A 15,173-nucleotide genomic window follows, 5' to 3' on the forward strand; every position below is an offset into this window, starting at 1 on the left:
CATACGGCAAGTGTGACCCCGGCCTAAAGCAAAAAAGTTCACATCAGCTCTGAGCTGACAGTATCAGGAGATGCCAAAAGCAGCAGAACAGCCAGCTATGTACAGAGGTTACACTGACTCTACAGCATTTCCCTACATAGTCTGACACTGCCCAATCAGTGTTGGTCAGATTTGATTGTGTAGGGGTGTATACATATGACTGGGGCATGATCATACCCATTTGTCATCTTATTCATAAATTTCTTGGATGAGTAACAGAGGAACGGCTCAACGTAAACTTGTAGGAAAAGGTACTCCAGAATTGATGTTTTATAGGATATAAATGTGTTTGCTAAGTAAGACCCATGTCAGACGAATTTTCTTTTTTTTGACGTGAGAACATAGGGAAGTATACAAACCCCACAGGGAATGGATCTCATGCTCTGAAATTGCAGTTCTGCACCAATAGAGGAAGACAGCCTCTTTGTAATGGGCAAGTAGCGGAGATTTATATGAGAATATACAGCAGCATCGCTGCCGCAAAAATCATAATCTTATTACAATTACATTTACACCAGGCTTATAAAACCCATAAATTAAAACCTTAATTATCAGATGCGTTGTGTTGTCTGAAGATGTATATATTTCTTTCCTCGTTAAGCACTCCTGCTTTTGGCAGTAGAATAATTGTTGTGGTTGTTAAAAAAAAAAAAATATTGTGTTCTCAGCTAATTGGCAAGTTCTGCAATGAACATCAAAGTCATCTGAGACAATCTCCCAAGAAATTAGTATGCCTTGCTGAAACATAATCTTCTGTAAAAACTGCCATAGAGCGGCTGCTGGAATGACCGGGAGCATCTCTTATGTACTGGAGAGTAATCCACATCCCTGCAGAGTAAAAGAATGAGGCAGGAAGACGTTCTGCATGCAGGAGGTCTATAATCGAGGCTGGATTTTAAGATTATATATACATTTAAAGGGATCCATATACAGTATATAATAGAAAAGAAGGAGCAGCATCAGGGATAGGTGGGTGCAGAGCCTCCCTGACAAAGACCAAACCATCCAGAGAAGAAGTAATGAATGAATGTTGCCAATCTTTGTATAAATCTTGCAGTCTTCACATCGGCCACTGGGTCTATTCTAGACTTATACTTTCCGTTGTTTTAAGAAATTCACATGTACATTGGCCACAATGAACCAACTCCCGCCCCTATCTTTTGTAGTGAAGCACCTAATGAGCGTGTGAAAAGGTCACTGTGAAGAGAGGGGAAACTGTCCATTGTGATTGGTAGATCAGCTATGTATAGAGGTCTTACCTGTCATTATCATCCTGCCTCTGATGATAATGAGACTGCTGAAAAGGTTTGGTTATAGAACAGGAAGTATGAGTCTGAAAATAGCCCCATGTAAGGACGATTGGTAGATTTCACATTTTTTATACTGACCTTGGGGGCATTGTCATTGTAATGGGCTAATTAGCACACGGCTTGATTTCTCTGTTCTGGCACATCAGATTACTACAAGGTAGGCAGAACACTTGGGCTACTGCTCCTTCATCTGGAAGATCAGGGGGATCCCAGAACGCTTCCACCTTACCATGGTTATGTTTAGTGACATAGTTAAAGTGTCATATATGTTGAGAGATTTGTCTTTTTTTTTTTTTCCTAGAGTCGTTCTTACTCCTCGCCAAGGCTTGCCACGTGTAGTCCTGAAAGGGATCTTCCAAGGAGCCAAAGTTGTGCGTGGACCTGATTGGGAATGGGGAAACCAGGATGGTAAGGATAACGAAAGGGATAACATACCAAAAAGGGATTTAAGAAAGGTTTGGTTACTTCTACCATATGTCAAGATGTCCGTTGTTTTGAGCTGTTTTCAGAATTCAACAAGGGATGGCAAATCAATACAATATGCCGTCCATTACTGATCGAACGAGGTCCGGAGCAGCATAGCCTCTGAGCGGACAGTGCCTCCAGCTCAGCCCCATCCAGATAGATGGTTCAGAGCTGTAATACAAGACCCAGCACCAGAACTGAGCATCGATTGTAATCTTCTGTATGGAGTGGCGAGACCCTGATTATTGATCATCTGAGCAGTTGGATCTCCACTAGCAACTGTGAATTCATTATCTACAGTGGATGTAAAAAGTCTACACGCCCGTATTAAAATTCCAGGTTTTTGTCATGTAAATTAATCATAACGAGAAGAACCGTTTCAGAACTTTTTCCACCTTTAATGTCGCCCATTATCTGTACAAGTCAATGGGGAAACAATCTGAAATAATTTTGAGGAGGAAAATTAAAATAACAAAACTAAAATAATGCAGTTGTATACGTGTGACACCCTCTTATAATTGGGGATGTGGTTTTGTTCAGAATGTCATGTTACATAGTAGTCAGTGCTCTACTGCCATTATTTACAGTGATTATGATTTAATTCCATAGTAAGTTTAGGTGTATTTTACAGCAGAAGCCATAAACAGCTTGCAACACAGAAAAGGGATCTCATTGTTGCAAGTTATCAGTCAGGAAAAAGGTACACCAAAAAATCCAAATCATTAGATATACCATGGGACACTGAAGATGGTCACCAAGATGTGGCCTAACTGTAACAAAAAAGTGACATTACCTAGAACTGGACATCCCTTAGTTGATGAAAAAACAAGAAGAAAATAGGTCTGGGAGGCTGCAAGGAAGCTTTTGCAACCTCAAAGGAGCTGCAGGAATTTCTGGCAAATACTGGTTGTGTTCTGTGTGTGATTGCAATCTCCAGTATTCTTCATATTTCTGGTCTGTAGAGTAGGGTGGCAAAATGAAAGTCTTTTCTTACACAGAAAAACATCCAAGCCCAGTTATATTTCGACAAAACCCACATCAAGTCTGCCAAAAGCATGTGGTAAAATGTGTTATTGTCTGATGAGGCCAATGTTGGACTTTTTGGCCATTATTCTAAAAGGTATGTTTGGTACAAAGCCAACATTGTGGATAATCAAAAGAACACCATACTCACAGGGAAGCATGGTGAAAGCAGCATTATCCTTTGGAGTTGTTTTTTGGCAGCTGGAACTGGGACTTTAAGGTCAACGTGGATGGAATTATGAACAGTTCCAAATATTAGTCAATTTTGTAACAAAACCTTCAGACCTCTGCTAAAAAGCTGAATATAAAGCAAAATTTCACTTTTCAGCATGGCAATAATCCTAAGAAGACGTCCAAATATAAAAAAGAACGCTTTGAAGCGTCTCAGCCCGAGCCCAGACCTGAATCCAATATATGGGTGACCCGAAGAGGGCGCCGTACACAGAAATGCCCTCAGTCTGAGAGATTTGGAGCATGTAAGGACGAATGGACATAGATTGCATGCTTTGGATGTGCCATTCTGATAGACTCCTACCCAAAAAGAATGAATGCTGCCATAAATTCAAAGGATACCTTAACATAGTATTAATTTAAAGGCATTCATATTTATGCAACCACATTTATTATTTATTTATATAGCATCATTTATTCCATGGTGCTGTACATGAAAAGGGGTTACATACAAATTACAGTTATCACAGTAGACAAACTAACAATGACAAACTGATACAGAGGGGAGAGAGGACCCTGCCCTTTCGGGCTTACGTGCTACAGGATGGTGGGGAAGGAGACAGTAGGTTGGTGGGTTTCAGCAGTTCCGGTGTTGGTTGAGGTGATATCACTGGTAGTGGTGAGAGAGAAGGAGGTAGCGGGGACATTGCAGGCTGTAGGCTTTCTTGAAGAGGTGGATTTTCAGATTCTGTCTGAAGGATCCAAATGTGGTTGATAGTTGGACTTGCTGGGGCAAAGAATTCCAGAGAATAGTGGAAGTTCGGGAGAAGTCTTGGAGGCGGTTGGGTGAGGAGAGAATAAGTGTGGAGGAGAGAAAGAGGTCTTTGGAGGACCGGAGATTACGTGAGGGAAGGTATCGGGAGATTAGTTCAGAGACCTATGGGGGAGACCGGTTATAGATGGCCTTGTAGGTCAGTATTAGTAATTTGAACTGGATACGCTGAGGGAATGGGAGCCAGTGAAGAGATTTGCAGAGGGGAGAAGCGGAGGAGTAGCGAGGAGAGAGATGAATTAGTCGGGCAGCAGAGTTAAGGATGAACTGGAGAGGTGCGAGGGTGTTAGCACGGAGACCACAGAAAAGGATGTTGCAGTAGTTGAGGCAGGAGATGATGAGGGCATTCACAACCATTTTAGCAGAGTGAGTTCCTTATTTTTCTTTATTCACCCAAAATGATTACGTTTATTTTTAAGTTGATTCATACAGATCATAGGTAACATTGAAGGTGGAAATAGTAATGAAATTATTCATGTAGGGATGGGTTTTTTTTTCCTTATACAAGACAAAGATTGCAAATTTTAACAGGGTGTGTAGACTTTTTATACCCACTGTATATGTATATCATATTTGTCATCAACTTGATAAAAAAACCTTACTGAATCGTATCCTTAAGAAATATTTTTCAACCATGTCAACCCATCATAGAGGGGACATTTAACAGTATAGATAAAGTTTTTAGAAAAGTTTTACAAAACTTTTGAAATGCCGTTTAAATAGACGTTCCCATAAGCTGATCAGTACAGGGCACTATATAGTGCATGGTTTAGTAATGTTCTCATACTTTCACCCAGGTGGAGAATCTAAGGTCGGACGTGTTGTAGATATTCGCGGCTGGGACGTGGAAACAGGACGCAGTGTGGCAAGCGTTACCTGGGCCGATGGAACCACCAACGTTTACAGAGTTGGCCATAAGGGCAAAGTAGATCTGAAGTGCATTGCTGATGCGCCAGGAGGACATTATTACAAAGACCACTTGCCCAAGCTTGGTATGATGTGATATTATTGCACTTATCCTCATGGCCGTGTTCATGCCTGCAACTAATGTATTGATATGTATGTTATTATCGCCAATATAGGTAAGCCTGCAGAAATACAGCGGAAGGAGAGCTCAGAGCGGCATCCCTTCCAGCATGGCGACAAAGTCAAATGTCTACTCGATGTAGAAATCTTGCGAGAAATGCAAGAAGGTCATGGAGGATGGAACCCAAAAATGGCCGAGGTAAATGGCAAAATGGTACCTGTCTGATTAAAGTGGAGGGAGGAAAATGGCATTAGTCTCTTTCTCTCTCACACACTCTCTCTCGTTAAGATAAATATCCAATTGGGCATTACCATTTGAAATGTTAAAAAATCATGTTAATACATAGTCTGTAGACAATAAGGAATCACTCTAAAAATTAAGAATTTTTGATGAAGTATTTACTGATACTGTCACGGGGTTACCGCAACAGAGAGGAGCCAGAAGACCGCAGTGTCTGATTGCTTCTACTCCTGTGCTGAAAAGAAGCACTTCTTCGTTTTAATGGTGTTGATTTCTTTTGGCAGAACAGGGGTTAATCGGCCATGTTGGAAACTCTGAGCTCAGTTAGCCACTCCCATCCCATTTTTAATCTCAGTCCTGATTCAAATGCATGTCAGAGCTAGCATTTGCTGCATGGCTGAGGTGTAAAGGTGTTCGTATGAGAAGGAGTTTTGGAGGAGTTATCTGTGACTGTTGCGTGGTTTGTGTAAATGTGGTAATTGCCTTCCCTTCTCTACTTTGTTTTTTTCCCCATCCTCAACTCCTCGATGCATTCCTCTGTAATATGTGAGTGAATATTTGTATGACTGGTGTTTTCAGTTTATCCTTGTTTGTGTAGCCTGGTTTGTCAGGTTGGTGTACTGTGGTGCACGATTGCGCCCCTCTTCCCTAAGGCAAGGCAAGGCAAGGGTGGCAGCCCCAGCACCTTCACTGTCATGATCCAGACCGGGTTTTCCCTGGTCTGTTCATGTCAGGGGTTAACTTTTCTCTGCCTCTTTCTGGTGTCAGGATGGCTATTTCTCTGCGCTGCATCTTGCCAGCAGTGTCAATTATATTTTCTGTCTACAGCGTGAGTAGCTGACTCTGGTTATACCCTGATTTGTCCTGCTGTGTTTTGCTGATTGTACCAGTGTCTGTTTATTCCTCGTTTCCTGTCCTGACTCAGTGTTTCCCTTCGTGTTTGGATTCCTCGGAACCCGACTCTGCTTTGGCTCTGACCTGATCCCGTCTCTTACTTCTGGTATTTCTGCTTCTGACTGGTACTGACCTTTTTGGCGTTCCTCTGACTCTGTGTTTGGTTTTTACCTTGGTACTGCGCTACTCTTTGGTATCGACCCGGCTTGTTTGAGTATTCTGCTGCCACCTGGTGGTAGCCTCGCTGCACTGCTGCTGGTCTGCTCTGAGCAGTATTTCAGTCTTCCCTCCACTCTTATGCCATCTTGTGGAGTTTGCATTTTCCTGCAGAGCTGCAGTGTGATATTCACCTTCAGAAGTATCCCGGGGAATAGGGTGAGCTAGGGCTCCTCTAGTGTTAGGTACAGGGAAGGAGCACCTGGTCCCGGTCACCCGACATCTGAGTCATGACAGATACCTTTTTTGTGCTTCTGATAGGCTGAGTGGATCACATAGGCTCCTCCAGATTCTTCCTTGTAGAAGCTATAATAATGAGACGTGTAAGATGACGGATGTTTAGTATTATTATTGTCCTTAACATTTTACATTATTTTCTGACTATAAGCCTGATTGGTTTTGCAGTTTATAGGTCAGACAGGAACAGTTCACCGGATTACAGAGCGAGGAGACGTCAGAGTTCAGTACAACAGTGAAACGCGCTGGACCTTCCATCCTGGAGCTCTAACCAAGGTATCTGGAGACAAGTATACAAGTGTACATGTATGACAACATTATGAACCATTATTAATGTTAAGTAGAGACACGCGAGGTGTAAACTTCTCCCCTGATATAATTTCAGTCTATGTACAATATATTCGGTGCTCTTTAGTCACTTTGTCTGCTGAGGAGGTACAGCTGGGATGATCACATTCACACTTGTGTTGCCATGGAATTTCTCATAGTCACTTTTAGATTAGATGACTTTTGATTTAATATTTTACAATATGTCCCGTGATATTCATGATTTTACATTTTTTCTTAAGTCTTTTCTTTCTTCTTGTGATTTACTGAGGTGATGAAGTGTTGCATTTTGTAGTAACAGAGGAATAGATCAATGGATGGATGAGTCGATGGATATATAGGTTAATGGGTGGATTAATGGGTCAATGGATGGTTGGGTCTCTTAGGTCATGGATGGGTGGGTTGATTGCATGGTCTGTGGATGGATAGATAAGTCAATGAATAGATGGATGGAGAGGTCATTAAATGGGTCAACGATAGATGGGTGGTAGGATGCATGGTCAATAAATGAGTTGATTTATGGATAGATGGATGGTTGGGTCACTTATGTCGTGGGTGGGTTGATTGGATGGTTGGTGGATGAATAGATATATCAATGTAAAGATAGGTGGACAGGTCAATGAAAGAGTCAATAATTGGTGAGTTGAGGAATTAAAGGTTGGTTGATTTATGTATAGATGGATGGGTCAGTGGTTGGATAGGGGGATGGATGTGTGGGTCACTTAGATAGTGGAAGGGTGGGTTGATTGGATTGTCGGTGGATGGATAGATACTTTGATAAATAGATGGATGGACAATTCAAAGAATGGGTCCATGATAGGTGGGTTGATGGATGAGTGGATGAAAGGATAGGTCGATGAATGAAAGGGTGGATTGATGGATCAATTGGTGGATTTGTGGGTGAATGAATGGATGTTTCTTCTGAATTGATGGTTGGTTGGATGGATGAATGGCTCAATGGAATGGTGGGTATTTTGATGATTTCATAAAGGGGTTGATTGATCTGTGGTTCAATGAATAGATGTGTGGATGGATAGATACAGTTGTGGCCAAAAGTATTGACACCCCTGCAATTCTGTCAGATAATACTCAGTTTCTTCCTGAAGGAAGAATTTGTGTTTGCAATCATTTTCAGGAAGAAACTGAGTATTATCTGACAGAATTGCAGGGGTGTCAATACTTTTGGCCACAACTGTAAGTGGATATATCCTTGAGAGGGTTAATGGATGGTTTTATGTGTCAATGGATAGATAGAGACATTGTATTTATTAAATACAATCTGTTTATATAATTGCCTTGTAATGTTTTCATTTCCTGTTCTGTCCAGATGTCACCATATCTCAGAATTCCAACCGGAGGAAGTTCACCGACCGCCATATTGGGACACCCAAGTGATGGGTGTCTCAATATGGAAACTGCTGCTGGTACCAACCTATTGCGCGGTACCACCAGCGGAACACTGTCGCACCACACACACTCTATACGCCGTACGCACCATACACACACCCACACTCTATACGCCGTACGCACCACACACACACTCACAATCTCTCGCACTCACTCTCACACACGCATACTCACTCCCACTCTCACAGTCACACTCACAAACCCTTAGACTCACACACTCAGACTCACACACTCAGACTAACACTCACACACTCTCACAGTCACACTCTCAGTCACACACACACTCACTCTTACACACTCACTCTTACACACTCACACTCACTCTCTCACAATCTCACTCACAATCTCACTCACTCACACTCTCACTCACTCACACTCTCACATTCATTCTCACACTCTCACACACGCTCACACACTCACTCTCACACACTCATACACTATCAATCACACAGCCTCTTGCGTGGTACCACCAGCGGAACACCGTCGCACTACCCCTGCCCGAATTCCACGCAGGCTCAGCGAATCATTTGGCTGATCCCGGCGGCAGATGAGCGACGTGTCTACAGGCAGAGGAAGCCGGTTACATTAAAGGGGTTTTCCCAGGAACAAAAGTTTATTTTAAAAATTGTCTGTGTCTGACTGTGTACGGAGCATACCACATCTCCTGGGCAGGGGAGGATTCAAAAGACAATACTGACATTACAGCAGGGGATCACAGTGGATTCATTTTGTGAGGTAAAATATTTCACTGACTGTTTTTAAACAATATTTTGCCTCACAAAATGTATCCTCTGCGATCTCCTGCTGTAATGTCAGTATTGTCTTTCGCTTCCTCCCCTGCCCAGGAGCTGTGGTATGTTCTGTACACGGTCAGACACAGGGGTGAGAGAGACAGAGCACAGGGGGGAGACAGCTCAAACGGGACAGCACATGAGGGGAGTATACAGCACAGGAAGGAGAGAAACAGCAGACAAGGGGTATAGCACATGGGGTAGACAGGTCAAAAGTCAGCACATGGGGAAAGAGAGGGTGGATAGGTGTGAGCACATGGGGGGGGGGATTCTCAACGCTGCAAAGCCTGCCCCCATCGTGACATTACCGCCCTCCAGATGTGATAGCATCGGGCCTCCATCTAGTACTAGATAAATCCAGTAAAATAGAAGCAGCACTCCAGCGATATAGTGCAAATAAATACTAGACTTTTATTGGCCCATGTGACAATGTTTCAGTTCAAAACACTTGGCCTTTCTCAAGCCCAAGTTAGTTGGAGCGCGTCTTCCATTTTTGTAGATTTATTGAAGAGGTTCAGTAGTACCTTGGAGGCCTTACTCCCCATTATCTTGATGACTTGGTCCTGCTTAATTTATTTTCCTTTTAGATGGCCAGATAAGTGGGCGGGGGGTGGATAGATGGATGGATCGAGAGATAGAAATATATAAGATAGATGTGAAATTCTTAGATTGATCTAAATATATGAAGTTGGGACCACAGAAGTTTTATTCTACAGCAGATCCAGAAACATCGTCAAAATCAGGATATCACACTTGTTCTTCATGCAAAGAGAACATTGTGTCTGACGCCTTGACTTATCCATTAGTGTAATAGTGGTTGCAGCTGGGCACTTAGTGCCCACAGTGCCGCTGCTGGAGAGATGGCTGTAAGGAATGACTTGTGCATCCCATCACACTTGTCCGGCTACTGGTTCTTGGTGGTGTGATATGTGTGTTCATTAGTGTCTCCCCTAGTGTTCCAGTATGAATTTACCTTCTCCTAGACGCCTTGTATATGCTATAAGTTGCTCCCTTTCCATTGTGCTTGATATAGAAAAAAAAGCTTTTTGTTTTATTATTTTTCTTTCCTTTTTATAGCACAACAGCATTTGGGTTGGTGATGTTGTGCGTGTGATGGATGACATGGATACAGTCAAGAAGCTACAAGTTGGTCATGGGGAATGGACAGATGATATGGCCCCTGTGAGTGATGTTAAATAGCAAGCACTAAAACCACACAGTGCTTCTTATCAGTATCATTTAACTCTCTGCAAATTTGTCAATTCCTCATCTGTCTCTTCTTTGCTCTCAGATCAATCGCCCATTTTGAACAAATTTTTTAAATATATTTCACAATAAAAACTTCATACATCACTAAATAGAACTCGTAGACCAGATGAGGCTGATGTACTTACTTTGAAAAGGGATGTCAGACGGGTTGTATTTTGCACCAGATCACTGATTTTCAAAAAATTTCACAATACGAGCTGCATACATCACTGAATATATGTATTAGACTGAATGAGGCAGGTGTACTTACGTTGAAAATTAATATCAGATAGGTTGTATTTTGTACCGGATCCACTGATTTTCAGCAGATTTTCACAATACGAGCAGCATACATCAGAGAGCCCCTGTATCGGGCTCTGCCCCCTTGGGCCGTGCTCGTCACAATGTATGAGCTTTAGGAGGGTTGTTCCATTAATTGACAGCTAGGAGCATCATAGACTCCTCTATTGAGCTTAGGGTTTGTTTGTTTTTTAAAGAAAGCTATTTGCACAGATAAGGAACCTGCTCAGTGTGAATTGCAGTGTTTGATAATATAGTAATTGAATGGATGAAATTTGTTCAAAATGGTTGATAGAATTGTTACAATATACGTATTTCTTAAAGAGGATTTATCAACTACAATGAATCTTCATGATATAAAAAGTGACCAAAATATAAAACATTTCTCAGATATATTTCATTAGGAAAAGTACAGTTTTTCCTCTCTAAATTGGCAATTAAAACTTTTTCCACTTTAAGAGAGGGAACCTGAATTCGGCAGAAGTTGGGCTCTCTGCCATCTCACTATTGTTACAGATGTTTGAGACTACCTGATTCTGAGATGAGAGACAGCACAGTGTGTGTGGGGTGGATATATTGAGGAGACTGTAGGCATCTTGTAAATATGAGGGGATATTTGTGCTGCGCTCTTACTTTATGTACTTCCTGGTGGATTTTGTTATATTTGTGAGAACGTAAAATGGAGTCCTATATATTATGAAATATTAAGAGGTAGAGGTTAAGAAAATCAGCCATGAAAATCTTTCTTATTCGCCTTATTGGGGGACACAGAGACCATGGGTGTATTCTGCTGCCACTAGGAGGCTGACACTATGCACAAAAAAAGGTTAGCTCCTCCTCCGCCGTATACACCCCACCGACCGGCAGGAAATTCCTCAGTTTAGCTTAGTGTCAGTAGGAGGTGGACACGGGTCTTTTATTAGACCCATATCTACCTCAGTGTGCGTCGTTTCTTTGCAGGATCTGGACGGTCTACGTGCACATGACTATCATCGGTCTTCCGTGGGTCCCTTCCAATTGGGAGGTCGACTTCTTTTCTTCAGCGACGTCTGGTTCGCCTCAGTAGAGGACGCTTGGGTCAGAGAGGTTGTATCGACAGGATACAAAATAGAGTTCGTTTCTCTTCCACGGGATAGCTTCTTCCAATCCCGTCCGCCACGGGATCCTGCCTTGATCCCGGGGTTCGGTTCGGCCATCGCCTCTCTCCTCAGCTCTGGGGTGATTGTGCCCGTTCCCGAATCGGAACGATTCACAGGGTTTTATTCAAACCTGTTTGTGGTGCCGAAAAAGGACGGGGCGGTTCGACCCATCTTGGATCTCAAGTTACTCAACAAGAGAGTTCGCCTCCGCCACTTCCGGATGGAGTCGGTTCGCTCGGTGATTGCCTCCATGGAGGAGCAGGAATTCATGTGTTCCATAGACATCCAAGATGCCTATCTACACGTGCCCATATTTCCCGGACATCCGAAGTTCCTGTGGTTTGCGATTCACCACGAACATTATCAGTTCGTCGCGCTCCCTTTCGGGCTCGCCACCGCTCCCAGGGTCTTCACGAAGATTATGGCGGCGTTGATGGCCTTGTTGAGGATCAGAGGTCTTGTTCTTTTTCCGTATCTCGACGATATTCTGATCAAGGCTCCCTCCTTTCATCAGGCCCGCCTAAGTGTGGCGATCGTTCTAGACACCCTGTCCAGTTTTGGGTGGATCGTCAACCGGAAAAAGTCCTGTCTGATCCCTACTCAACGCCTTGTATTTCTGGGCCTTCTTTTCGACACTCGTCGGTCAAGGGTATTTCTCCCACAAGACAAGATTCTTTCCCTGCAGCAGGGCGTCCGATCACTACAGATCGCACGGTTTTCATCTCTCAGGACAGCCATGAGGATTCTGGGGAAGATGGTGGCAGCAATAGAGGCAGTTTCCTTTCCCAGTTTCACGCCAGGCCCCTCCAGCAGGCCATTTTGTCCAGGTGGAACAGGTCGGCTCTGTCTCTGGATCGTCCGGTTCGTCTTTCATGCCGGATCAAGCGGTCTCTCAACTGGTGGTTGACGTCTCCCCTCATTCTCTCGGGGTGGTCCTATCTTCCCAGATTGTCACAACGGACGCCAGCCTCATCGGCTGGGGTGCAGTGTTCCGCAATCACACTGTTCAGGGTCGATGGTCGACTCGGGAATCAGCTCTGCAGATCAATGTCCTAGAGATACGAGCGATCCTTCTGGCTCTCGTCCACTGGGAACGGCGCCTCAAGGGCCTGCCTGTCAGGATTCAAACAGACAATGCCACAGCGGTGGCGTATATCATCCGACAAGGGGGGACACGGAGTGTCTCAGCCCTGGCGGAAGTGTCCAGAATTCTTCAATGGGCAGAGACCTTTGTCCCAACAATTTCCGCGGTTCACATTCCCGGCGTGGACAACTGGGCCGCCGATTTTCTAAGCCGCGAGGGTCTCGCGGCAGGGGAATGGTCCCTACATCCGGAGGTGTTTCATCTGCTCTGCCGTCGGTGGGGAACCCCGGACGTAGACCTCATGGCGTCTCGCCTCAAAAGGAAGGTACCACAATTCGTGTCCAGGTCTCGGGACCCCCTGGCAGTGGGCGCTGACGCTATGGCCGTTCCTTGGTCACAGTTCGAGCTCCCCTGCCTGTTCCCTCCCCTGCCTCTTCTTCCCAAGCTGTTGAAGAAAATCAAGGCAGAAGGGATTCCAGTCGTCCTCATCGCCCCGAATTGGCCCAGAAGGTCTTGGTTCGCGGACATTGTCAACCTTCTCGCGGACGCCCCCTGGAAGCTTCCCGACAGGGCAGATCTGCTGTCGCAAGGCCCGATTTGCCACCCCAATTCTCGGTCGCTCAATTTAACGGTGTGGCTGTTGAGACCGAGGTTTTGAAACGGGCAGGATTCTCTGATCGAGTGATTCATACCATGATCCGCGCCAGAAAGCCTTCCTCTTCCAAGATCTATTACCGTACTTGGAAAGCCTATTTCTCCTGGTGTGAGGCCAATGACATCGCGGCCATGGTTTTTTCGCTTCCTTCTGTTCTGGCGTTTCTTCAGACAGGGCTGGATGCGGGGCTTGCTCTCAGTTCCTTGAAGGGTCAAGTTTCGGCACTGTCCATTTTATTTCAGAAGACGCTGGCCTCCCGGCCCCAGGTCAAAACCTTTCTTCAGGGTGTGGCTCACACGGTTCCTCCGTACCGAGCGCCCGTGGATCCTTGGGATCTTAATTTCGTTCTTGGGGTTCTGCAAGGTCCTCCTTTTGAACCTCTCAGGGATGTTTCCCTTGCCCTCCTTTCTTGGAAGGTGGCCTTTCTGGTGGCCATTACTTCCATCCGACGTGTGTCGGAATTAGCGGCCCTTTCTTGCCGCTCTCCCTTTTTGGTACTTCATCAAGACAAGGTAGTTCTGCGGCCTCCGCCCTCTTTCCTTCCGAAGGTGGTATCTTCGTTTCACCTCAATGAGGACATTGTTCTGCCATCCTTCTGCCCGAGCCCAGCTCATCCTCGGGAGCGATCCTTGAACAAGCTGGACCTGGTCAGGGCATTGAGAGTCTATCTAGCCAGGACATCTTCCTTGCGGAAGTCAGACTCTCTGTTTATCATTCCAGACGGTGCAAGGAAAGGTCACCCAGCCTCAAAGGCCACTATTGCTCGCTGGATCAGATCGGCAATTTTGGAGGCATACCGGGTCAAGCATCGTGCAGCTCCTTCAGGGATCAGAGCACACTCTACCCGGGCGGTGGGTGCCTCCTGGGTGGTGCGCCACAGAGCTTCCGCGCTGCAGCTTTGCAAAGCTGCAACGTGGTCTTCGGTTCACACTTTGTGAAATTCTACAGGGTCCACACCTACGCTTCGGCGGACGCCAGCCTAGGTAGAAGGATTCTGCAGGCCGCGGTGGTGAGTCCACTGGCCTGATGGAAGTTTGTTTCCCACCCCAGGGACTGCTTTGGGACGTCCCATGGTCTCTGTGTCCCCCAATAAGGCGAACGAGAAAACAGGATTTTTTGGGTTGCTTACCGTAAAATCTGTTTCTCGGAGCCTTCATTGGGGGACACAGCACCCTCCCATGTTCTACAACTCCTGTTCTTATGTTTGTCGATTGGTTACAGTTGAGTTGTTTGTTCTGTTTTCAATCTATTCCGTTACTTCTCCTACTGCTTTCTCACTAACTGAGGAATTTCCTGCCGGTCGGTGGGGTGTATACGGTGGAGGAGGAGCTAACCTTTTTTTGTGCATAGTGTCAGCCTCCTAGTGGCAGCAGCATACACCCATGGTCTCTGTGTCCCCCAATGAAGGCTCCGAGAAACAGATTTTACGGTAAGTAACCCAAAAAATCCTGTTTTTCCGTACACTCTTCATTGTAGCTGCTGAGGGCTCTGCCTTTATAATCTCTGGTAGATTATCCCTTTAGAAGCAGCTTTGTCCTCTTTTTTTATCTAGGCTATATAATATACAGAGGCATCAAATTACACAGTTGATAAATAACAATATATTGTATTTAAGGGGGTGATCCAAAACTAATATTGATTTTCATCTTAATTGTCTCTCTATTTTCATAATATAATAGTTTTTCTAATATGATGTCATTAAATAGTCCCTACTCTTGCCTATCGAATCCAGCAGCTTGGTTTTATTTTTTTTTACTTATTTCCATTG

General features: G+C 44.6%; 1 protein-coding gene across 3 annotated transcripts in view; it reads left to right on the forward strand.

Moving 5' to 3' along the window:
- MIB2 (MIB E3 ubiquitin protein ligase 2) overlaps positions 1–15,173 on the forward strand; it is a 124,065-nt gene that overhangs the window by 67,376 nt on the left and 41,516 nt on the right. For 2 of the 3 annotated variants that reach the window (XM_073585467.1, XM_073585468.1), the window contains 5 exons: positions 1,651–1,757; positions 4,638–4,832; positions 4,923–5,065; positions 6,623–6,730; positions 10,057–10,161. In XM_073585467.1, coding sequence (XP_073441568.1) covers positions 1,651–1,757; positions 4,638–4,832; positions 4,923–5,065; positions 6,623–6,730; positions 10,057–10,161 — 658 coding nt within the window. The remainder of the gene's footprint in view (positions 1–1,650; positions 1,758–4,637; positions 4,833–4,922; positions 5,066–6,622; positions 6,731–10,056; positions 10,162–15,173) is intronic. The other variant, XM_073585469.1, reaches the window with a different exon arrangement.

Source organism: Dendrobates tinctorius, unplaced genomic scaffold (genome assembly GCF_039654945.1).
Source record: "Dendrobates tinctorius isolate UK_male_01 unplaced genomic scaffold, ASM3965494v1 ptg000086l, whole genome shotgun sequence".
In the NCBI taxonomy this organism is placed as follows: domain Eukaryota; kingdom Metazoa; phylum Chordata; class Amphibia; order Anura; family Dendrobatidae; genus Dendrobates; species Dendrobates tinctorius.